This window comes from Ostrea edulis, chromosome 3, assembly GCF_947568905.1.
Source record: "Ostrea edulis chromosome 3, xbOstEdul1.1, whole genome shotgun sequence".
NCBI classification, from domain to species: domain Eukaryota; kingdom Metazoa; phylum Mollusca; class Bivalvia; order Ostreida; family Ostreidae; genus Ostrea; species Ostrea edulis.
In genome coordinates, this window is record NC_079166.1 from 60,729,899 (window position 1) to 60,755,748 (window position 25,850).

Consider the following 25,850-nt stretch of genomic DNA (forward strand, 5'->3'; position numbering starts at 1 on the left):
ATTTACGTTCTAAATACACAAACAGACCAAATGTCATAAAATTCTTTAACTTGTTTTCATGTAAAAAGTTATCTGTTATGAGTAATTTTTCCAAATTCATGAATATAATTCACAAGAGAGTTACCCTTCCAGGTTAAAAATTATAAACTGTACGCACTTTCATGTATTATATCAACTGAATTCTTTGTTTAACATTGTGTGTATGTCTGTCTTCTTTTAATTGTTTTGTGCAATATGAGAATAAATTGAATAGGCGGTTTGGAAGTAAGGCTATTTGCCCTTGAATCACATCCTGTCCCATCTCTCAGCAGTGACGTATATATATAGAGACTGGTGAAATAAGTTAACAAGATATCCTTCAATGATTGCAATGCAAAAGAATGAAAACTACTTTGTTCTAGAAACTAGAAAAACTGTGTAGACGTGATCATCATTTTATGCCCCACTTGACTGGGTTTCCCTGCTGCGATCCTTTGTGATGGTCTTCATACTGGAAACATAGATACATATATACATGTAAAACTAGAAACAGAGCTAGAGTTAAGTCTACCTACGAAAAGTACTCACATGTCTCTATTAAAACTTAGGTTTAAACTTTTAGAGTATTAATTTTGTGTTCCAAAGTAATGGCCAGGTTTTGTTGAAGAATGAACATCTTTTCATTTTATTTAAAAAATTTATTTTTTATTATGTCAGGGAAAGGATACGGAGACCCTATCTGAGACGTCATACTATGATTTTACTTACCTCCCCTTGTCACATCTGTAATTTCCTAAGACGGTACGGATACAATGATGTTACATGTACCTCCATCCGTTCGTCCGTCCATCTGTCTGTCCGTCTCTCTTAAATTCTAATAAGTAGCAAATGTTCTATCTGTTCATTAAGGTTTTGGAATCCAAGGGAACCCCTGATCTTAGATAATTATGTTGACTGATCTTATATATCTTCTTGGCAAGTAAAAAAAATTTCAAAAAGTAGTCGTAAAATGTTTTCATGCTCACAATATGCCATCAACTTTACAAAATGATCTCACAAGTCGACATAAAGATCTGGCAAGTCGGCATAGTGTTCTGAGAAGGTGACATAATTATCTTTTTGTCGACTTGTCAGCAAATGACATTAACATATAAAAATCTAAAGTTAATGAGAAAATACACAAGAGGATTTTTTTTCGACAAGTAGACATGACCATCTGAAAAGTTAATATAATTAAGTGACAAGTCGACATAATCATTTGCTGAGTCGATAATGAATTATCTAACAAGTGATAGTAAATATATTAAATCATAGTCTAGATTTAGTTGACTGTTTTTTTATTTCTTCAAAATTCCTTGTTAGATATAGTTCAATTTCTTAATTGGGTTCCTAGAAATTTTGAATAGTTTATATGATGTATGAAAATTATTCAAGATGAAATCAGACGTACAAATGTACCATAATTTTTTAATGTGCGGGGGGATTGGATAGGTTACTATGCAACAGTCTGAAAATTCTTGACAAACAAAAAATAAATAGATAAAATACAAATAAATAGATGAATAAAATAAAATGGATAAATGATAAAATAAAACAAAATGAACAAAAGAAAGCAAAGGGGATTTCTGCAAAAATCTCAAAATCCTAGTCGGGGAAATAAAGGGAGTGTCATTTTTATTACATTGTTTTGTTTCATCGGTTCAAGAGTTTGTATTTCCCCCTACCATTCACTACTACAATAAAAAAACAACCAGCTAATAAATCAAACTTTTCATTTGAAAAATAAGGAAAAAGTACATTGTCAATAAAGTGGGGACTGGCCCCTCCCCCTGTCCACCACTTGTTGCTACGTCCCCCTTTTAAATATTTTTTAGGTCACCTGAGTGAACTCAGGTGACCTATTGCAATTGGTTTTCATAAATTATAAATTCCAGGACTCCAGCACCCCTGGGGCCCTAGGGGTGGGACAAAAACTGTCCAAAATTGACCAATTGTCAAAAATCTTCTCAAGAACCACACACATGTAAGAAAAACTAAATGCATAGTGATGTAGAGCAGGAAGGCCTCTACCAAAATTGTAAATTTCATGATCCCCTGGGTAGGGGTCCTGACCCCAGGGCGGGACAAATCTTGATATATAGTGTTTATGTGTAAAACACTTAAATTACATATTCTTTAATGCTATTGATACTAAATTGAAAGTAAATAGATATTTAGTCCTTTACCAAAATTGTAAATTTGATTATTCCAGGGGTAGGGGTTTTGGTATCAGCGTGGGGCCAAAATGGTCAGTTATGAAATGTGTGAACAATAAACATTTTTAACTTCTTGATAACTATCATTCCAATTCTTTTCAAGTTTGGTATGAAACATCTTTGGAAAAGGGGGAACATAAATTGTAATTTCAGGATTCCTGCACCCCTAGGGCCTTAGTGGCAGGGCAAAAACTGCCCCAAAATGACAAATTTTCAAACATCTTCTTCTCAAGAACCACACACATGTTAGAAAAACTAAATGCATAATGATGTAGAGAAGGAAGACCTCTACCAAACTTGTAAATTTCATGATCCCCGGGGTAGGGATTATGACCCCAGGGCAGGGCCTAACTTGTTATATAGTGTTTATGTGTAAAACACTTCACACACTTCACTGTTAGTGATTGTTATCACATCAGTGCCGCTATGGTATCCCTCCATGTCACACGTTCTTAGGCTATATTTTCGGCCTCCTGATATGTTAGGCCCGCAGTTGTAAAGTTTCTTGCCAGCGTGTCTCGCCATCTCTGCCGTTGTCGTCCTTGTTTTCGTCTGCCTCCGACCGATGTAGGGTCCCACTCGTACATTCGCTTAGGGAATCTTTCGTCTCCCATCCTCGACATGTGACCGATTCCTCATGAGTAGTGTTGAGGCATATGGTTGATCTGTGAGCTCTCGAATGTCACTGTTGCGCCTTCCTTCCTACCATTTAGTCTTCAGAATAATTCTAACACATCTGGAATCGAAGGCGTCTAGTCGTTGCTCATGTTTCCTGGTTGTGGCCCATGTCTCAGATGCATACAGCAATGTTGCATGGAATGACAACTGCTCTATATATTCTCATTTTTTATTTTGAGGCTGATCTTTACTCTCCAAGTGTTGCGCAAGTTCTTAAATGCATTGGCGGCATATGATCCCCGGGGTAGGGGTTCTGACCCCAGGGCGGGGCCAAACTTGTTATATAGTGTTTATATGTAAAACACTTAAATAACATTTTCTTTAGTGCTTTTGATACTAAATTGAAACTAAATGGATATATCAGGTAGTCTTTTACCAAAATTGTAAATTTGATTTTCCCCAGAGTAAGGGTTTTGACCCCAGGGTAGGACCAAACTTAGTATATAGTATTTATGTGTAAGTTTGCTGATACTGTATAAAATCTAAATGCATACTTATAAATAGCAGAAAAGGATGTACAAAAAATGGTGAATTTCACAACCCAAGGTTATAACTTTAAGATGAGTCCAAATTAGTCATATCTTTTGATGTTTTAATGTTGATACACCTATTATTTAAAGCCTTTCATCAGTGTATGCACTTTTGAGGACAGTGAAGTTTTAAGAACACATCTTGTTTTATACAGTTGCTGAACATTAGAATTTAGCTTAGATATTTAAAACAGGAATTTTTTTCTAGATTTCATAGCCCATGGAAGTAATGATACTTTTTCACTAGTATTCAGGTGACCGATAAGGCCTGTGGGCCCCTTGTGTCTTCTACAGTGAGGATAGCTGTTAATCATGACAAAAATTGTCAGAGGGCTGCTTGTATGTAATCCAAGGATAGAAAAATTATCAGAGGGCTGCTTGTATGTAATCCAAGGATAGGAAAATTATCAGAGGGCTGCTTGTATGTAATCCAAGGATAGGAAATCGCCACATAAAATAACATTTCATTGATAACGAAATATAACCGTTCCATTTTTATAACAGGTAATATCATTCTAAATAAATGGTTTGTGTTCTTTTCACAATAGAAAAAAAAAAATAAAAATCGATTTTTTTCCTACTTCAAATAATTAAATACCAATAAATCAATAACCACAATTAGAAACTGTCTACCTTGACATAAATAAAATTCGCTGCCCTCTTTTATCAGCCTCTACACATACACTGCAAACACAGAGTATTGACGGATTAGCATTGTTCTACAAAGAAGGCTGATTAAATATCCTTTTTACTAACTAATGTAGATATCGACGTAAATGTATTAAAACTCATGGACCATTCAACATAAAGATTAACCCTACGATTTGTTTCTTTCTCTCTCGATAAGGCACCATTCTGCAGGGGTAGAAGATCCTTGTCGACAATTTAACGCCTGATGTTTATCAGTGGGTAAATTCACAACAAATGTTCCCATGCATTAATTATCAATGAGGGACGGTGCGTGTTAATTAAAATCTCTACATTAAGGTAGGTGGATTTATGCATTTCCATGCGTTGTTAATGAACACAGAATGGTATTGTTACATTATGCTTAGACACGACCTGCAATTACTCGTGTAGTAAATCCTGTACCGAGAGAGGGAGTCTGGATCTGTTTTTACTAAAACTAGGGATGCCGTCATAAGAATATAATTATAAAGGTAAGATAATAAGTAAAATGAATAGTTTTCAGTGATCACACAGTTTGAAAATATCAATTTTTTTTAAATGTAAAATCATTTGAATCATAATTAATAATGCGTTTTAATTCCTGGTGAATAGTGGCCAGCAATTTGAATTACGTGGCGGTTTTCATTCTTTTTATTGAAATCTTCTTTTCAACATACACGTACATGTATGCCAATATGCCTGAAAAAGATAAACTAGCAGGTTATTAGTTTTGTATGTTGTTTAATTTGATTCTAGAATTTGAAGAACGAAAACTCATTGAAATGTGTAATTTCTCCATTTTTAAAAATATAATTCTAAATTCACTGAATTTCACTGTCTCTCAAAATAGATTTGTCAGAGAAAACTCAATGCTATGTACTTATAACTTCATTAAAATCGTGTCCTCTTGAAACCAATTTCCACATGGTGAACGAAAATATAAATCAATATCTACACCTCTCAAATATTTCCATTGTGTTTCTCGAGGTCATCTGAATTAAAGAAAAAAGAAGAAAAAACCTCAAACTAAATCTCCGATGACAGACATAGGTGGTAGCTTTTTATGTGAACTATCAATGGATTAGTGGGCATAGGCAAACCAAGTGTGCTCCAGAATAATTAAATGCCTTGTAATCAAACATGTACGATCATTACAAATTCCTTATCATAGATTCAATGTAATTACTTTATGTTGCAATTCAAAGATTAATACATAAGCACGATACATCTTCGTATTAAAGGGTCCTTTATACTTGATGTAGTTAATGAGCAATTTCTTAAATTTTAATACAATTGTTACATGTCAATCGGAATATTGATTCGTCATACCGTGGAGATCCAGGTTAGAATAGGTCCTCAGTACCCCCTTGCTTGTCGTAAGAGGCGGCTAAATGGGGCGGTCCTTCGGATGAGACCATAACAATCAAGCCCCCCCCCTCCCCTCCCCCCCCCCCCCCGTCACAGCAGGTGTGGCACGATGAAGATCCCTCCCTGCTCAAAGGCCGTAAGAGCCGGGTCCTTCACCGGCATTATGGTAACGTCTCCATATAATGAGTGAAAAATTCTTAAGTGGGACGTTAAACAATAAACAATCAATCTTTCATCTCTTTTAAAGAATTGATGAGTAAATGATATACTCTATATCTAATCCACTGTTGTTGTGTTTTTTTTTCAGGTTCCATTTTTATATTAACTGATATGCCTATTATGTGGCCCTGTCCCGGAAGTCCAAAGTGCAGAAAAATATACCTTTATGGCCAAGGACTGAGAGCACACATTGCTTCCTGTAAGCATGCGCAGTCCAAACGAGTTCGTGGAAGGCGGGAAGCTGTGGAGACAATGTTTAGCATCGTGTGTTTCACAGAGAGCAGATCCCTCGGAAATATTACCCTGGCTAGGAGAAAAGTTCCCGACTTTAAACAAGAGCCGGCCACGCTGGTTAGAGTTTAACATCACATTGTACTCAGTTTAACCTAGTCACGCATAGAAAGCAGTCGGATATAAACAAATAATGCGATATATTCCCTTTGGATGTTTAAAAATGTGGAAACAACGCACCCCATGGACTGTGTTTAGTAGCTTGGATTTTATACAGATGCCATGTACAGAAGGAAAGCGGTCATACTTTACTAATATCCTTCTATTCCATAACGTCTAAGGCCAAAGATAACCACTGGAATGAATATCATGTACGATGGTTATTGTGAATGAACGTTTTTTTTTTTTGTTATCAATGTGTCTCGCTATGAAAATAAAATAAGTATTAAGTCACATTTATATACATGTAAATATTTCTTGGTCCAAAACTTATAGTCGCATCTATATAAATATTTCTTGGTTTTAGACGTATCTGGTTAACCTTTGGTGCAGACATTGTTAAACCCAGTCAATGTGTCATGGTGCCATTTGAATAATGTCAAACAGTGAAAAGATGTATTTCTACCCCGAATCAAAGTCATTTCACTAATGTCAAGGTTTTAATAATTTCCTAAAGGTATAAACTGCAACGCTTCACAGTGGTATAAGCTCCATGAAGTACGCTGGTGTGAAGCGTCACAGTTCATACCCTCATGTATTTTCAAAACTTAAAAATGTAGGTCATATTTTGTAGCACTTCACACAGAGCTGGTGATGTCCTTAGATCAATGAAAAGTTTTAGATACGGACATGAACCCGCATACAAACAAACATTTAGATGACCGTTAATGTGATGGATTGGTTTCTTTAGCTGTTGCATGTTTTAATAAAATAACAATTTAATTCTTATTGTATCCTTGTCTCTGATTGGTCAAATTCCAATTGAGGAACGCATGTTATTTTTGTATAACCTGGTTTGGTATGGGGACACGCCCCCTTGACAACCAGAAGCCGGAACTATTTTTTTTTCTCTCTCTAAATTTACATCGCAGCACTGTTTTCAGTCTTCTATGGAATAGAAAGTCAACGTGTACAACTAGAGCAAAGCTCGTTGCAAAGCAACGAGAGGTCTTCCGTCGGAGCTGTGTGACATAAAAAAGCAATATAGTTAGAGGCAGGCAACCAAACAGAAAATCCTCAATAGGTAAAAACAAAAGAGGTAGACATAAGGCAGATTGAAAGCAGGCACGTAACATCGTTTTTGAAAGTGGGGGGGGGGGGGGGGGGCAGCCAGAAAAAAAAAATTCCACTTACCAAAAAATCTTTGACAAGCAACAAAAAAAAAAAAAAAAAAAAAAAAGAAAGAAAGAAAACGGACAATTTCCCAAAGTCAAAAATCCTATTTCGGGGGGGGTGGGGGGGTGGGGGGTGGGGTGGGGTGGGGTAGGTTCCAACTTTTCTGTACACCAAAAAATTTGTTCTTTACATAACATTAGCGCATTTCACTACAAAAGTGGGGGGGGGGGGCAACAGGCCTTCCAATGACCATTTTCATAGTAAATTAACAGTAAAACGTTAGGTTTCCTGCCCCCCCCCCCCCCCCCGGGTTTTACGTGCCTGGAAAGGGCATGACCGTAAATTAACGATCTGTATTGTATACTGTCAAGCATATGTTGGCAAAAATATTGGAGGGTGGGAACTGGAACTTCCTGTCCTTCCACCAATCATTTGAAAAATCCGATTTTATTAAAAACATAATTTTCTGTAAATCGTTGTGTTTGCAAATTACATTAAAACGGTAATGTTTTTGTGTGTACATGTATTGCCGCTGATCGCTGGTACACATGCGATGGCTCTGAAATCGGGCAATCGAGCCATGGGTTACGTAATTGTAAACAAGAACAAACCCCGGTGTGTATGTAAAATGCTTGCAGTTAATGACTGAATGAAATGAGACTGATTCGATGTGGATTTCTGATGATTTTCTATACATGTTTAGAGTTGGTATAATCATGATAAGAACCCGTGATTTAAAAAATAAAGTTTATAAATTATTTGTTATGCTTACAAAAAGGATCCATTTTTTTCACTTTGTAGAGAATGCAGAAAGCTTGTGTATCAACTGGCTAAAGTAGAGTTAAATCACAGATTGCTTGTCCACATGTGATGAATCTCCAAAATTAAACACAATAAGACGCTTGAGATGTATATATATATTAGGGGCGTTCTTGCCTTTTTCATTTCACTTATAAAAACCGCATCTACTTGCACGCATGATTGTATTTAGATGAAATGAAATGAACCGACAAATAAATCCTTCTGTATGCAGACAATTATAAGTTAATAAAACTTAAAACTACTTCATTTTATTTAGTACGATTTTTTCTGACAATTAGAAACGTCACATACCCTTACCGTAAACTTATTGTGAGGAAAATGACAACCCGATAAATAATCAGGAAAATTGTGTAGGTTTTTTTAAATGTATGTATAACTTGACACAAATATTATGAGGTCCATTGATCACTAACTCGAAATGTTTGCGGTAGCATCTTTACAATTACTTTATAATTGAAATAAAACATAATATAATTGTTAATTAAGTATGATATAATGTAAAAGGATTCAAAATGATTTCAAACATAATTTTCCAGTAATTGATGTGTTTATTTATGCGATGGACGAAAGCCGAGTTAGCTTCGATGTTTTTGTTTTGATTATGCAAGCTTGTCACTCTGGCCACCTGCGAGCGAGGCGAGAGTTGGGTTACATAACTGTATAAACAACGCTGACCGTGAAGAATGTAAACAGCTTGCAGTTATTGACCATGATTTATTATACGTTTGAACGTTTTATTTTTATGTATATTACTTATTTTAATTCTAATATGAAACAAATAAAAGATAATTTATCTCTCTCCTTTTGTTGTTGTTGAAGGTTTGTTTATGTTAAAACGAAAGAAAAAGAGAAATGTATCACTAAATAATTTGTATTTGAACCACAGAGCATGTGATAAACCTTATTTAAAATGAATATTAGTATCTATTGTAGTCAGGTATGTTATTTTTAGCAAGTTTATTTCAGTTATACGCATGAAGAGTTCTCGCTCACTTGCCAAATGAAAATGGCTACTTGTTTACGGGTATAGCTTTTTACTCTAATATAACACAAGATTCGAACAAAATAACAATTTCATGAGATAAATAAGATGTTAAAGAACAACTTTTCCATCGGAAGCCATATCGAATTCTTTGCCGTTTTTGAGCTATAAAGCGAAAACTTTTAGGGGCCGTAGATCCCTAATTTAAGGGGCCAGTCCCTTTTGACTGGTGTCAAATAAAAGCTCTTGAAATTCTACACAACTTTTATTCTACATGTCTTAACAAAATATTTTTAGTTTAAAAGATACAAAGGAAATTATGTGCAAATGTTCGCTCTTTCAGGCGTCCTGATTTTTGACCCCTCTCTATCGCCATTTTAAATGGCGAAATCAAAAAACAAAATATGATGTGCACAACTACAATGCTTCTACTTTACCAATTCAGTGTTTTCTCTGCTCCAATTATTATAGTCTCGGAGCCTTTATCTGGAAACCAAAGCCCCTAAAATTTCACTAAAAGGGAAATAACTCGCAAGCGGAAGAGAATATCCAAAATGTTTAAAAGTATTTTGAAAGTCTTTAGTAAAATGTATTAAAGCTAAACATTTGAGCAAAATCGGTTGAGGAATGAGCGAGATATGAAGCTTCAAAGTTAGCGTCTAGGAAAAAAAAAAAAAAGAATAATAAGAATAATCTTAACCAGCACAATAAGTAGAAGGTCTTCCGTTGCTACGGAAGACCTTAATAAGATACTTCGGTTTGATACACATACTGTTTTCTCGTTGTCAATTAGCGTCTACTTGTACGCTAATCACTGTTGTAAATCATCTTTCTCTGTATGATGATCGAATAATTTTAAAATAGATTAAAACAAATATATTATATTGAAATTAATGATTTACTAAGAAGTTCATTTTCAAATACATTTCTCACTGGGGGAAGGGTGTGTGTGTGTGTGTTTCATTGCTGATCCTCCTTTCAACAAAGCAGCAACAAAAAAATCATACGTCACATTTTACCACATGACATCAGTCACATTGACATGTGGATCGCGATTTGTCACTTGCTTACATATTTTCTTGTGTTAGATTTACTATTAGTGACAACTTGGCATGCAAGGGTAAGTTTTCATGTAGTAGATATTTTCACAGAGTTAAAAGCCGCAAATACTTGCATTTTCTGATATTTGAAGACTTACTTTGGGTAATGCAATTTCCCGTATTTTCTCAATCTGTCGGAGATGAGCGACTTCAAAGTCGATCTCTAAAGGGCAGCGAAATACGCATTGCATGCATAGTCTACACATATTTTCTGTCATGACAAACTTCACCTTCGATACAATAATTTAATAAATAGGCTTGGCTCTGTTGAACTAAGACAAATTGACAACGAATTAGGATGGCGACCTTCTATAGCTACATGTAGACGCTTCGTCGTTGTTGCTAAGTGAATCATTGCGCGGCTCAGTTGACTTGTATTTTCCCGAGTTTATGTACATTTTGATAAACGAAGGTTAGTATATTTGTCTCCTTCATTAAATTATAAGGAATGACTTTAATTCTGGGGCAAGTTGTAAGAGTATAACCTGGTTTGGGTCAGTTTACGCTTTTTTATAATCCGCTTCGCGGATTATAAAGTGTAAACTGACCCAAACCAGGTTAAATACTCGTATAACTTGCCCTAGAATTAAAGTTATTCCTTAAATAAATCTACTGAGCTTTGTTTTTGTTATACAGTATAGCATGTCTTTTTCCATCATGGAATAGTATCGTGGAAACTTGGGAAACCCGCCTCTCGCTGTCGACATGTGAGACAAAAATGAAATAGAACGATAATAAAACCTTCCTGAATTTCTGAAACTCGATGGAAGTACATCGTTACAGTAACAAAGCCTTTAACAGCTTTGTTCTGTTACCAGATGTTGTTTTATCTAATACACATATCAACACTCCGCGCAAATTGCATATACGTCCCTTTTTCGCCATCTCGCGGTTAAAAATTGCATTTCCCTACGTTGGCCTTTGTAATTTTCTTATCTGTAGCTTTGACATTTGATATTTTTTATCATTGCAGTTAACTACAATAATGCCCCAGCGAGGGGTAACCCATTAAATTGTATGAAATCTTTATAAGTAGCTAAAATTCACAGAAATAACGTCTTAATCCCGCAAAGGGACATAACTCGCGGGGAAGTATTGATACGTGTACATGTATATGGATATGATTATTTTTTTTAGTTTCCTGGTGTTCTAAGACCAATTTATTAACAAATACTTACATTCACTGAGTCTTTTCTCTTACATTTCTACTGAAATTAACATTGCTTTCATCTGGGACAATTAATGCATGTTTGTTGCAAACTAAGTTCGATTCGGTTTTTAGTACCACCTGTCTATGTAATCATTATCAAATATCACCATATACAACGTCACATTCGAGGAGTCGCCGCTGTGGAGCATGAGGGCTCGGTTCCGAAGCGGAGAAAACGCTGTATCACCGAGTATGAGGTCGGTTTTCTCATCAACTACACCATATTTCGCATAGAGTGTGGTAGATATATTTTGATCATTCAAATTTGTCACCGAATTTCAGAAACCCGTACTTATCTCAAACACTTCGTTCGCGTTTTACGAGTAGGTCTAAAAAGTTGAAATTGAAGATTTAAACCCACCGTTCTTGGTCATTTCATTTCTTTGTCTACTTGATTTGTTTGATAGAGAGTATGTATATCCCGATACCATGATTGTTGATGACTATTTCGCCCTGTTACTTACATTTCACATGTAATTTGTACAAAATCTTACCAATTTGTAATGTGTCGCATGACGGCTCAAATCTGGCATCCCGCGAGGAGTATGCTACATATATTTTACTGTATCGCGAGGCTTTGAAGTTTGACCTTCGGGCTGATTAACATTAAGTTTACCATGATCCTTTTAATATCACATATTTGTCAGTTTTCTTTTCATATTTCAGAATAAAATATGGTTGGAAAGAAGTAAAATCTTCCTAGGAATAAGATGGAAAGTGGGCTATCGGCAAAACTGAAACTTAAAAGCTACCAAATGTACTTAAATGTATACCATCGAATCTGTCTTGTAATCAAATAGCTCTCATCTGTTAGAAAACATACTTGCACACCATTGAAAGGTATGGCGTGTAAAACGTTGCTATATTCGAAAATCTTGTATGTTCAATATCTTGTGATGTATATTCAATATCTTGAGATGCATGTTCAATATCTTGTGATGTATGTTCAATATCATGTGATGTATATTCGATAATCTTGTGATGTATGTTCAATATCTTGTGATGTATATTCAATAATCTTGTGATGTATATTCAATATCTTGTGATGTATATTCTATATCTTGTGATGTATATTCGATAATCTTGTGATGTATGTTCAATGTCTTGTGATGTATGTTCAATATCTTGTGATGTATGTTCGATGATCTTGTGATGTATATTCTATATCTTGTGATGTATATTCGATAATCTTGTGATGTATGTGCAATAATTGCATTATGGGTAATACGATGCAACAGCGTACTATTAAAGTAAGGACGATTTTCATTGGTTGGAAATAACGAAAGTATCCTGTGATGCAAAATATGATACACTAATATGTTAAATATAACACTGTATGCCTTCTTAGGACCTGTCCTAAACACAGGCACCTGAAATATGGACACTGCCTACCCCCCTCCCCCTTGATATTCTTTGCGGCTATAATTTCTCTTTTAAAACGTGTCGATTCCCTGTCTATCCTATCCCTCTTTCGATTTATGTAATCTTTTCACACTTTTTGTAAGCTATAAAGATTGGCCTTCTACCAGTATACACATTTCAGAGAAATCATAACAGCAAAAAACAAAAATTATAAAGGGGGGGGGGGGTTAGTATCCATACTTCAGGTGCCTGTGGTCCTAGAGTCAGAACTCGGGAGGGGGGAGATTAAATTCGAAATTTTGGTTCATTCCTTTCTGTTTTCCTATATATGCATAAATTTAGCTTATGTCAAAGTTTCATATGTCTCTGTTTCATCTTATAAAGAAGTCCTTCAAATCACTATTGATTGTTTGATTGGACTATGACAATTTTGGTCCCACTCTGGTAGCCCTACTCTAGAATCTTGAAATTTACAATTTTGGCAAAGGGTTTCCTGCTTCATTCAGTTTCCATTTCATATCATTAAAGAAAACGCACGTTATTCTTGCATCACCGGATACTTTCGTTATTTCCAACCAATGAAGATTGTCCTTTCTGTAACAGAATGTAGCCTGGTTCTAACAGAATGCTGTTGTGTCATATTACCCACAATGCAATTATTGCACATACATCACAAGATTATCGAATTTACATCACAAGAATATCGAATATACATCACAAGATATTGAACATACATCACAAGATTATCGAATATACATCACAAGATTATCGAACATACATCACAAGATATAGAATATACATCACAAGAATATTGAATATACATCACAAGATTATCGAACATACATCACAAGATATAGAATATACATCACAAGATATTGAACATACATCACAAGATTATCGAATATAGCAACGTTTTACACGCCATAGAAAGGTCGAACGCCAAACGAAGATTTTGTTTTACACCAAGATCCCAGTATGTGCAAAACAATCATCGCTGAGATGTATATAAAAGGGGGATACCCACACGCCTGTAATTCTACTACGGTTATTGCAAAGATCAAAGGAATGCCGCGGTCATTATTCTACGATATACCTTCATACGCATTAACTGATTATGAGAAAATTGACACGCATCTAGCTTGCTTGAGTTTTTGCTATTGCAACAATAAAGTTGATAAGTGATCATTCAATTTTATAACCATAAAGATCAATCAATATATGTTGTAAAACAAATTCATAAATGACAGAAGAACATTTGCCATTCAGTGTAATTAACCAATCATCTATATTTCGAGAGCCATACACATGTAAACGTGGCAATGCACAAACAAGTTTTTCTTGAACTGCATTCAAAGCAATTGATACAATCTGTTAACATTAAACTAAATACTTGAAACATTTTTTTTTCAAAATAGATTTAGAATACCCCTACTATCTCACGCTTTTCGTCAACAAAAAACAAATTGAATGTAGGTCGTTTCAAACTGCCATGACGTCATAGTGACCCAATTCGTATCTACATAGGAAAGCGACCGGGTGTGTATTTTTGAGCCGTAGTAGAATAGAAATAAAGTTCTTGTTTTCGTGTATCTTGCAGGATAACCTCCTTGGTCTCGAAATGTTGTTTGAAATACAAAAGCCTCGGCTTTTATATTTCAAAACATTTCTCAACTTCGGAGGTTATTCTGCAAGATACACGAAAATGCGATCATTTTATCTTAAATATACTTTTCGTCGTACTTGTATAACTAACAAGCCGTGTGTGTGATTAACAGGGGTCCAACTCTTAATTTTGTATTGCTTATAGGAGTAATATGAGATTCATCACTGTTCGTTATCTTCACTTTTTCATACCCTATACCATATACCGGTACCTGTACATATACATGTATATTATTGTTGCATATGTCAAGATACATTAGGTATTCTGTTAGCTAAGTACCCTGGGGTCATCCGAAACCTATTTCATGATTGTTGAAATATATCTAAAACAATTGAGATGCTGTTATAAAATTTAGAAATTCATTTCAAAATTAAGGATTATCTCCCTCATGCATAGCTCTTATCCTTGGACGAATTTGGCTCCACTTTTTTGACACGCTGTTTTTGACTATATTTAGCTCCAAAACTTCATAGTTATTTTGGATTTCAAAGATTTCGGTTGAGCATCACTGAAGAGATATTATTTGTCGAAATGCGCATCTGGTGCATCAAAATTGGTACCGTATAAGTTTTACATACTAACCCCCTAAACCAAATATATTCCTGCTTCACATCAAGATGCATTAAGAACTCCCATCATTTTTTGATTGTTCAAATATCTTTAAAACGGTTGAGATTCCAACCCTTGATGTAGATATAATTTTGCTGCACATGACATAATGCACTGCACACCACGTTTTTGTTCGCTTTTTCACCCATTTGCCCATCAAAGTGAAAAAGAAAACTTATTGTACATCTAAAAAGGACACCATCAATAACCTCCCAAAAGATGATTTGGCTACTGTATAAAGATGAGTTCTGGGAACCAGGTTTTTCTATAGAAAAAAATCGTTTTCTCAATCCCTAATTAGCCCCCAAGGTGAAAATGAAAATTCTGAAACCTAATTCCACATCTATATGATACATGTACCACCAATTACCTTCGAAGAGATGATTATGTTATTGCGATAAACGGAAGTGGAATTTTGGGAAGCAGGGGGTTATTTTTGTTCGTAAAAATGTCGTTTTTGATCCTCATCCCTCCCCCCGCCTCTCCCGGATAAAATTGAAACTTCCGAAATCTTATTGCATATCTACAGGATATCACCCATCATATTCCAAAATATTGATTAGCTACTGCTTGCAATAAAAGAGGAGTCTGAGGAAGAAAAAAGCGTGACAGACGAAATGACGGATCAGGATAACAATATACTCGAACTGTCTTTAGATTGTACCGGCATAATAAAGAAGTCCTCTAAAGGTGACAAACTTGTCCTTCCATCACAAATTACTAGATGCTAACATACAAATTGGCTAACGATATGTATATACATGTATCCGGTTTTATTTGTGCAGGGTATGAATTCAGATGGAGATAGGGAAAATGTTAATAAACATAATATTTTACTCTGAAATATGAAAAGAAAACTGACAAATATGTAATATTATAAGGATTCTGACAAAATTCATGTTTATCAGTCCAAAGGTCAAACTTTAAAAAGCCTCATGATACAGTAAAAATCATGGGGCATAGTCCTCGTGGGATGCCAGATTTGAGCCCTCATTCGACATATTATCAATTGGTACGATTTTGTGAAAATTGCATGTGAAATGTAAGCACGGTTTTCTGAAATTCGGTGACAAATTTGAATGATCAAAATATATCTACCACACACTATGCAATATGATGTTTGCAGAAACATGGTGTAGTTTATGAGAAAATCGACCTCATACTCGGTGATACCGCGCTTTCTCCGCTTCGGAGCCGAACCCTTATGCTCCACAGTGACGACTTCTCGAATGTGACGTTGTTTACGGTGTGATCTCACCTCTCGTGTGTCCAGGGGTCCGTGTTTCCCCAACTCTCATTTTGTATCGTTTATAGAAGTTATGAAATTGATCACTGTTCCTTGTCCCCACGTTCCATAAAATAAATTACAGAAAACTCAACAATGAAAAAAAAAATGTTACGATCATAGTTCGAATTTCCTCTACAGTCTTTACATCATCCATGACCCGTGCGCCTATGATCTTTATAACTATATGATTTGAAAACAACTTCCTACCTATATTTTTGCATGGGTGATTAGCTGGTGAAATTTTCTGCAGCATTCATTAATAAGCTTAACTAATTTTTGTTCTAACCTGTACACAATTTTCATCAATAGAGACTTTTATTTCTTAGATGGGTAACTTGGGTAGTTAACTTAGAGTATCTCGTATTCGGCAGTTTTTCTTCCAAATTTGGGGTAAGTGGGTGGTTACGTATGAGTTGCTGGTGTTGAATTTAAATAAAATTATATCTTCCTCTGACCTCAGGTTTACAACCTGACCTTTCTAGACCCTCATTCCCACCTACATCTACAGGTATATATAAATAAAGAAAAATTGTCGAAGTTTTCAAATTTTGCAATTTACATATGTTTTTATGTCAAGTTGAAAGCTTCATTAATGACAGGACATTGGTAATATTGACATAGTATGCGTTTAATATATGACCAGTAATTCACAAATAAATATTGCATTTCGGGGAAATGGGCACGATTGGAACTAAAAACATTCAATTTTATTTTCCCATTTTTAATATTTGAAATACTTAACTAAGGTATTTCTAATAGTCAGCAAATAATTGAATGTCAGTTATCGAGTTACAAGTGAGATACAGCACCCAAAATTGTCTGTTATGTAAACAAGGCCCGTGCCTTGTTTTGTTTATATATAGAATGTTTAATTGGAAATATCATGTTTGAGAAAATGATGTGTGAAAAACACTAGAAACTGTTTAATTGTCTTCAGAATTCACTTGTGATTTGAAAAAATCCTTTAAATGAAACTTTTCATAGTATTTTTAACCTATGTAAACAAAAACATGGCACGAGCCTTGTTTACATAACAAAGAATGGTAAGCTCTGTATCTCTCTTGTACCTCGACAACTGAAACTGACCATTCAAATTTTGCTGACCATCATAAATACCTCAGTTACGCATTGTAAACATCAAGAATGGGAAAATGAAATCTGAAAATTCTCCGCTCAAATTGTGTCCATGTTCCTAATCATTTTAGATCACAGCAGAAGGAATAAATTGGGCTTAGAAACTAATTCCAGCTCCTCCAACTGATTCCCAGGGAATTCAAAATGTTAGGTCCGCACCTCTAGTTATCTCAGTCAATAGATGTAAAATGTTAGGTCCGCACCTCTAGTTATCTCAGTCAATAGATGTAAAATGTTAGGTCCGTTCCTCTAGTTATCTCAGTCAACAGATGTATTAAGATGTGTAATTAGCTGATCACACGAATTTCTAATTTGCACTTCTTGTAAATCTTCTGATACCAAGACGCCTCCATTCGAGTGTAAAATGCTTAAGCAGGACGTTACACAACATACAATCAATCAATCTGATATCGAGGGTTCTTGGTCCGAATCGAATCTCTGGGTTTTAAAACATGCTTAAACTTATTACACTGACAATATTCTGATTATCATTCTTAAAAGATGAATCGAATTATGTGTTATATTTACCAAATTCGATGAGCGGTAAACAGATAGATTAAATTTACAGCTAATCTGTTCAGATAAATTGGCAGTTCAACGCATAAGTGAATCTACAAGAATTTAAAATCTTTTGAATACCAACTAGCCGTGTTTTTGACACCTTCAACAGAATATTGTGTTATTAGGAATATCGATAAGATATAGACAAGCTTGATCTCCGAGCTTACTAAAAATGTTGACCATTGACGACAGTAACAGCGATTACAAAGGCAAATAAACTGATAATGTCTTTATTAATAGTCAATAAAAAACACATTGACCACCAGTAAAAACATCTGATAATGTCTCTATTACTAGTCATATGATAAAACAAATGGACTATCAGTACAAAAAACAAAACAAATGGACTACCAGTACAAAAACAAATGGACTACCATTACAAAAAAAACAAATGGACTACCAATACAAAAAACAAATGGACTACCAGTACAAGAACAAATGGACCACCAGTTTAGGATTTCTTGAATGTTGACTTGGCCGAGACTCCGTTGCATGTTGCCGTCTGAAACATAACACATTAGTTTAGATATATATACCATCTATTTAAAAGCTGAAGTATGTATTCATACGCGATTATCTTCACATTTCATTTGTTCTATGTTTATTCTCAGAACATATCTTAAATATCGCCGCAGATGTGAAAATCTTGGAATTCAAGCTGTACATGTGTATATCACCATTTTCCAATTTAACATCATATGGAATTTTTTATGGAAAGATTGTAAATACAAATAAAATATAACAAAATGTAAACTTCAAAAACAAAATTCTTTCTGTAACAACAACCAATGCTAGGCTAGTTGAATTTTAGCTCCTAAGACTGTGTCGAATAAAACGAACTGTAACAGGTTGAATGTGTCCCACTTTAAAGTAATCGAAATACTCTCAGCAAGAAACATACCAGTATCACTACAGATATCATTTGTCTTTTCTGAAATAGGGATATCTTATGACTTACTACAATGAGGTTATCTCCCTCTATCTCTCGTACAATGACGTTGTCTTTAGATTTACCGTCCGCCGACTTTAGGTTCACTGTCATCTTTCCGTCGGAATATGTGAGCTTTGCCTATTTAAAAAAGTGTTCAAAATTTACATTCCAATGTATTTTCCTACAAAACCAACCCATCAGTATGACATCACAGAGGAAAACAACCAGTCACATTGCATACTAAAGAAAAAATGGGGGGTCATTCAAAGAAAAACAATCTGAAAAAAATTAAAACTCCTGCTGGACTTACAGATTAGCAGTCGACGTGCTAACCTACTGAGCTACTCAGCTACTCAATGATATGTGAAATGAATAGACAAATATTGCTGATATTCATATTTTCATCCATGTTTTAAAAGGATGTCAGCCATTATGACGATGTAGAGTACCTCCTTTAAAGAACATTTTTAAAGAACCATTTTTAGCAGAATGTTAATATTTAAGGGCATTGTAGAATGGAGACTTGGTCCCTTCATCCCTAGATCGGAAATGTACATGACTTTTCTACGCTTTTTGTATGTGGTGATAAAGCAAGAAAAAAGAAAATTACATGAATTAAATTGAAATTATTTCATCGACAAAATATCAAAAGGATTAGGCACATATTTAAAAACTTAAATGACTCTCTCCCAATACACTGATTTATGAGACTAATACATGTACATCTTACGTTTAATTCAAATGATAAATAACATAATTTTTCAACAAATAACGATGACGCGACATGTTTGTGAATGCAAATATCAACTTTGCGATCATTCGACCAAATTTGAATAAAAGAGTAGAAAACTTGCTCTTGCACATGTGACTTTATACAGACTTGTACCTACCCCAGACCAGGAGTAAATTTGCTTACATGAGTATTTTTACCAATGAGCACATTTTCTTTCCCTTTGATAACACCAAAAAAAAAAAAAAAACTACACATATGTACATGTGTATAAAAAGTTTCTTTGAACAAACCTTAAACATATGATATGGAATTACATGTACATATATTTAATAAAATAGCTTTTGAATTATTGTGGTCTATTTTATGTACATGTAACTATGGCGACTCATGGAGGCAGATTGTAAGAATGAATTCCAATCTGATAAAACTCAGTTCCTCGATCCGCTCCTCTTTTCTTTTTATTGTCGGTATCTCGTGTACCGACAATAAAAAATAAGAGGAGCGGATCGAGGGGCTGACCTTTATCAGATTGCCCTGTATATACAAATAGAAATGTACTAACAAACATATATTGGGGTAAATCATCCTCGCAAGTCACGGCCTAAACATAGGGGAGGGGAACGTACGTTTCAGCCGTGACTTGCGAAGATGGGGTCAAATCTTTATATCGAAAAATTGTATAATACGCGTCTGCGCGCGCGTGTGTGAATTATCACCATAGAATTAATAAACCAGCTAACCTTGAATTTGTTATCATCATCGACGATGTCATTCTCCTCATCTAGAACGAATTCGTGTCGAATTTCCTTGATCGGCACTTTCCGTATGATTTCCACCTTCCCGTCCTTCACAGAAATTGTCTGAATTGGCTTAAATTGGGCGGCGGCCTTCCGTTTAATTATATTCACACCTATAAATACAAAATACGTTCTTTTAAGGAACTGAAAGTAACGTGGTTTTAGAGAGTTTTTAGTGAAAATTCATAGTTTGAAAAGTAGGGGATGTAAACGAGGTGTTAATGTAATTCGAACTCACTTTAACAAGCTACTTAAGATTATCTCACATTTAACATAATGAGAGCGAGATTGTACATGTATATATAATCATTTGGCTTGTTTGTCGATCTTTTATAATGTATATATAGTTTGGAAATATGAATAATGAATTATTTCTGAATAAAAATATTGTTTGAACTAGGATTACGTCTCATAACTGAGCTATGTGCGATATCGGTTGGTAAACCTTTCTCGTGTAAAAAGAAATATCTGGTGCCCAAACGAAGCGAGGGACTAAATAGAATAGTGAGAGAAAAGTTTAGCAACATATTTAGTGCATGTATTTACATGTTTCACAAGAGTAATTAAAACTGTGTAATTCCCGTTTAATTTACTATACATGTAATTCATTATGTCTCCCCTCTTCCAGGGGGGTGGGGGTGTTTTGTACTTTTTGTCAGTCTGTCTGTCACAAAATCTTGTGAACACGTCTCCTATATGGCTTATTGGATAGGTTTGAAACTGTACAATACTTCATTGCCATTTGTAGATATGCATATTGTCCGGACAGGATGCTCCAATTATTTTCCTAAAAGTCATAGTGGATCTAAGAGGGGTGGAGGATGTAAAATAGCTTGTGAACACTTTTTCTATGTGGCTTATTGGATGGATTTGAAACTTTGTACAATGCTTCATTGTCATTTGTAGAGGTACATATTGTCGGAACACGAGGATCCAGGTGTTATCCTTGAAATTAGAGTGGATCTAAGAGGGGTGAATGATGTAAAATAGCTTGTAAAAACTTTTATGTGACTTTTCAGATAGCCTTGAATTTTTTTTTGTAATACTTTATTATCATTTCATGATTTTCACATTGATCTGACCCAGGGATCTAATATTTCCCTACAATTTACTGTGGATCAAAGAGGAGTGTTTTGTAGCTTTTTTCATGTACAAGGGTATGTTCACTTTCCTATAGGCCTTTCCGAAAACGTGAGTTATCTCTCTTTGTATTCTTACATTTAGTGTGAATATGACAACTTCCGGGTAGTAACACACTCATACTTCGCATATATTATAAGAGTTATATTAATATGGGTGCTGTTCAAAATCGAAAACAGTTGAAATCATTTGTACGAGAGAGTAAGAAAATGTTAATGGAAACAAAAACGAATTTCTTGATCGAGTCCGGTGTGATTTGGGGGGGGGGTTAAAAATTAAATTGGAAATCACGCAGACATTCATTTGTTTACATACGACTGGCATAATTATTTTGTATGAAATCAGAACAGAACTTCTGATTCTCAAGAGATGATGGTATCTCATCAACTCAAAGCTCGGGTTTTTACAAGGATCGACACGTGCAAAGATCTTGCATAACACCCCCCCCCCTTTTCAAAATAGTAAAAAAAATCAATTAAATTAGGAAATCAACGCTCTCATTGTTTTTCAAAAATAAACCAGACTGCAATGTTTGGGTAACTTTCTCCAAAGTACCTGAACGTGTTCATTCTGTGTGCAAATCATTTACAAGTACACTGCAGCATAAGCTGGAATTGTTAATATCAACTGATATGTTTTAAATGCAGAAAAATAGTTAATCAAATTATTTTTAAAAAAATTATTTTTGTTCAATATTGCTCGATTGATATAAATTATTTTTCATAGATCTGTGTGATCTGGGGGGGGGGGGGGGGGGGGCTGCCATATTCTCAAATGTACTCTTTGGGGAAAGGTAAGTTTAACCCCCAATAGAATGCTTTTGACGTCTCTGTATCTTCCCTCTTTTATTCGTTTTAGCCCCCTTGAAATGTACTTGATTATGTATAGGCACGTATCGTGTCATAACAGAAATTGCAATGACAGATGTAGATCCCCCCCTTTTCGCCACAAATATAAAAAATAATTTGAGTAAAACTCCAAATATTTTACCCAAAATGGCTGTATTTACAGGTACACACTCTTGCCGACTATAAATTCAGGGCGTTCAATTATAAGTTATTTTATTTTCAAAACATTGCATGTGTAAATGTCAGTTTAAAGATGGTTTGTGACGACGAATTTCTTTATGGTTATACTTGTATTTGAAACTGTATAAAGTTTGTGGGCAGACAGCTAGAAATCTGTCAGTGGCCTCTCATTTACAAGTACAGGCTGGGATAAATTTTACTCGCCAATCGAAGAGATGGACATTTTCAGAATCCAGAGGTGTCAGTCCGACATACCTAGATGTACATCGTGGCAGAACTTTTATCGCTGAATGTACTACATTGATATTGAACAAGTAACTTCTGATATTTTATTATAAATCTGACTGTATTAAAACACGGGCTAAAGATTCTGAGGAAATGTATGCAATGTATGATACATGTATGATAATTTTCAGTCATAAAACACGTACAATCCTGGAAAATGGGGGGGGGGGATAGTTAGAATAATCTAACAGTGTCTCGGGACAGGCCCTTCACTTTAACGATAGACCATTCTATTGGGGGGGGGGGGTCCTCATCTACTTACAACATTAATTTTCTATTATTTTTACATGCAAAGTTGGTTATTGTCACGTGTATGAAGTAAACCTATGCATTGGGATTTTTTTTATTAATGTTAAAATATTTGTTAGTGTGATTACTGTAAAATTATACAGCAATATCTTTGCGGCCTTCTGCACTGTTGATAATGACGCTTCTCGAATATACTACCCGGAAGTCTTAAACTACTGTTACGCAAGCGCACTACGTCCCGGATCAAGGAAAGATAACTCATGTTTTCGGATTGGCCTATTGGCACTTCAGTTTAACAATCATTATTCTTGTAAAGAATCTATATACAAAATATGAAAGCCCTACCTTAACTAGTTCAGGAGATATTTAATAGGTCAGGTTTTCTTAAAGTACATGTAGGCTAAACTCCAAGGTCAAAAACTAATACCATTGTGCCACAATATCTTGCCATAAAGAATCCCTGTACAAAATATGAAACTCCTATCTAAAATAGTTCCTGATATACGTGATAGGTTATAGTTTCTTTAAAAAGGGTCAAACGCAGAGTGTAAGGTCACAATGTCAAAGGACATGATATGCAATGAAAGTCTTGCCGTAAAAAAAAATCATAATTAAAACAAGATATGAAAGATGTACCTTAGATAGTCCTGTACATATTGCATTTTAATTTTATTAAAAGTAGAACATTCCAGTTCAAAGTCACAAGATCACACACCATCGGAACACATGGAAGGTCTTGTCGTAAGGAATGTATATACAGAATATGAAAGATTCCGTGTGGATCCGGGTTAAAATAGGTCCTCGGTACCCCTTGCTTGTCGTAAGAGGCGACTAAATGGGGCGGTCCTTCGGATGAGACCGCAAAAACCGAGGCCCCGTGTCACAGCAGGTGTGGCACGATAAAGACCCCTCCCTGCTCATTGGTCATAAGCGCCGAGCATAGGCCTAAATTTTGCAGCCGTTCACCGGCAGTGGTGACGTCTCCATATGAGTGAAATATTCTCGAGAGGGACGTTAAACAATATATTCAATCAATCAATCAGACTATGAAAGCCCGAGCTTAAATACTTCAAGAAACATTTTCAAAGATTTTCCTAGATATATCAACATATATAAGAATTTGATCCCCATTGCGGCTCCACCCTACCCCCATGAACCATAATTTGAACAAACCTGTATCTAGTATATGACAGGGTGCTTGTTATGGTCCAGTGGTTTTTGAGAAGAATATTTTCTCTGTACATTCGAATGGAAAACTTTGATTCTCTATTGTGACCCAATCCTGCATGTACTTCAATATTTCTAAATCTTGAGTATTTCATTTCATTTCAATATCTTTTAAAAGTACATTGCTCTGACATAACTTTTCCTCAAATTGACAAGTTTTTGACGATTTTATCCGTAGATTTAAATAAGATGTGTTTGTGAAACACTCATACTCCCGGATTAAAATGGAGTGGATCTTTAAGACGTTGTCCTTTTTTGATATTTCCAAAAACTAGGTCAAGGTCACAAGTTCAACAAATCTGGTATCACAAAAATACAAATTCTTGATATAAAACAATACTTCTTACGATTTGAAAGATATAACTTATATTCGAATTATATGAAGTAGGTCAAAGGTCACTGTGAAGGTGACCAGGTCAAAGAGTTTGGTGTCAATGGAAAGGTCTTGCCACACGAAACACACTTAAAAAATCCTCTTATATTGATAAAAAAAAAGATACAACCAGGTTTAAGATGACAAGCCAAAAACTATATGTCTCGAATCTGCATTAAAATATTTAACAAAATTTATAATGTTCTTAATTTTCATGAAAAAAATTTAATATGAAAAAATTAGCTATCACAGTCACTTAGGCATGTTTTATTAGATATTTATATCATGCATCAAATCACAGCGAAATTTGGACTTATTTTCAAACATTTTCCGCCTTTTTCGTCATTCAAAAAAAAAAAAAAAAAAAAAAAAAAAAATCGCAAAAAAAAATCAAAAAAATCGAGAGCTTGTATTATTTTTTCGATGGTAAAATCATACTTCATAAGAAATGTTTTAACGAACCGTTGAAATAATACAATTTTGGCGTAATGAACTACCTAAGTTATAATACAGTTGGTCGTCATAGCAGATTTACAATGTAGATGTATTATTTGAATATCCTACGTCTATTTATAATGTTCATCCAGAGCAATCAATAATTATGCATATTGAAATATTTTCATTCAATTTCATTTCTTGTTAAGAACACGGATTAATGTTGATGAAATTCGTTAGATATATTCTGAACATTTGACTTTTTTGGGTGATATTTGAACTTACCCCTAGCCTCCAGATACGATTCAATGTTCTCTGTTTTCACACACTGCCATTTTCCCTCAAACCTGCTCTTAATGTCCTCCATTCTCGTGATTGTCCGTAATTCAGCGCACTGGAAAATTAAAGCCGATGAACCGGTCCGTCTTATATATACTCTCAATTCGTTCTCCTTAGTCACCTCTACGGCGACTAAACACAATTGACTAATCTATTCATAGTCATATCCATGGCAGCCAGCGGCTTGAACTCATTCACAAGGTGGTAATGAGTAAAAGTGGACCATTCTGATGATCTATATTGTACACTGTAAATCCGTAATGATTAGGAAACCCGATAATTGATTTGAACTTATTTTATTGTATAAATATACAAAGG

General features: G+C 34.9%; 1 protein-coding gene and 1 long non-coding RNA gene across 3 annotated transcripts; one reads left to right on the forward strand and one right to left on the reverse strand.

Annotated features, from left to right (window-relative positions):
* The first annotated feature begins 4,195 nt into the window (after positions 1 to 4,195).
* On the forward strand, positions 4,196 to 6,877 carry LOC130052692 (uncharacterized). Of its 2 annotated transcripts, none has more exons than XR_008801074.1 (2): positions 4,196 to 4,429; positions 5,787 to 6,877. It is a non-coding gene; the product is annotated as an uncharacterized LOC130052692 (long non-coding RNA). The 2 variants fall into 2 exon arrangements; XR_008801075.1 differs by lacking the exon at positions 4,196 to 4,429 and adding an exon at positions 4,480 to 4,602.
* An 11,332-nt stretch (positions 6,878 to 18,209) lies between these two features.
* On the reverse strand, positions 18,210 to 25,641 carry LOC125674956 (fatty acid-binding protein homolog 5-like). The gene is made up of 4 exons (XM_048912355.2): positions 25,479 to 25,641; positions 20,400 to 20,569; positions 18,954 to 19,064; positions 18,210 to 18,497 (listed from the first exon to the last, which is right to left on the reverse strand). The coding sequence occupies exons 1-4, from the start codon at positions 25,558 to 25,560 to the stop codon at positions 18,447 to 18,449; spliced, it is 414 nt and encodes a 137-aa protein (XP_048768312.1). The 5' UTR covers positions 25,561 to 25,641; the 3' UTR covers positions 18,210 to 18,446.
* Between the last annotated feature and the right edge of the window lie 209 nt (positions 25,642 to 25,850).

Coding starts and splice junctions, on each gene's coding strand:
- LOC125674956 (XM_048912355.2), bottom strand. CDS start 25,560: ATGGAGGACATTAAGAGCAGGTTTGAGGGAAAATGGCAGTGTGTGAAA. Junction 20,570..25,478: donor ATCGTATCTGGAGGCTAGGG/GTAAGTTCAAAT, acceptor TTGTATTTATAG/GTGTGAATATAATTAAACGG. Junction 18,498..18,953: donor AGGGAGATAACCTCATTGTA/GTAAGTCATAAG, acceptor GTTATGTTTCAG/ACGGCAACATGCAACGGAGT.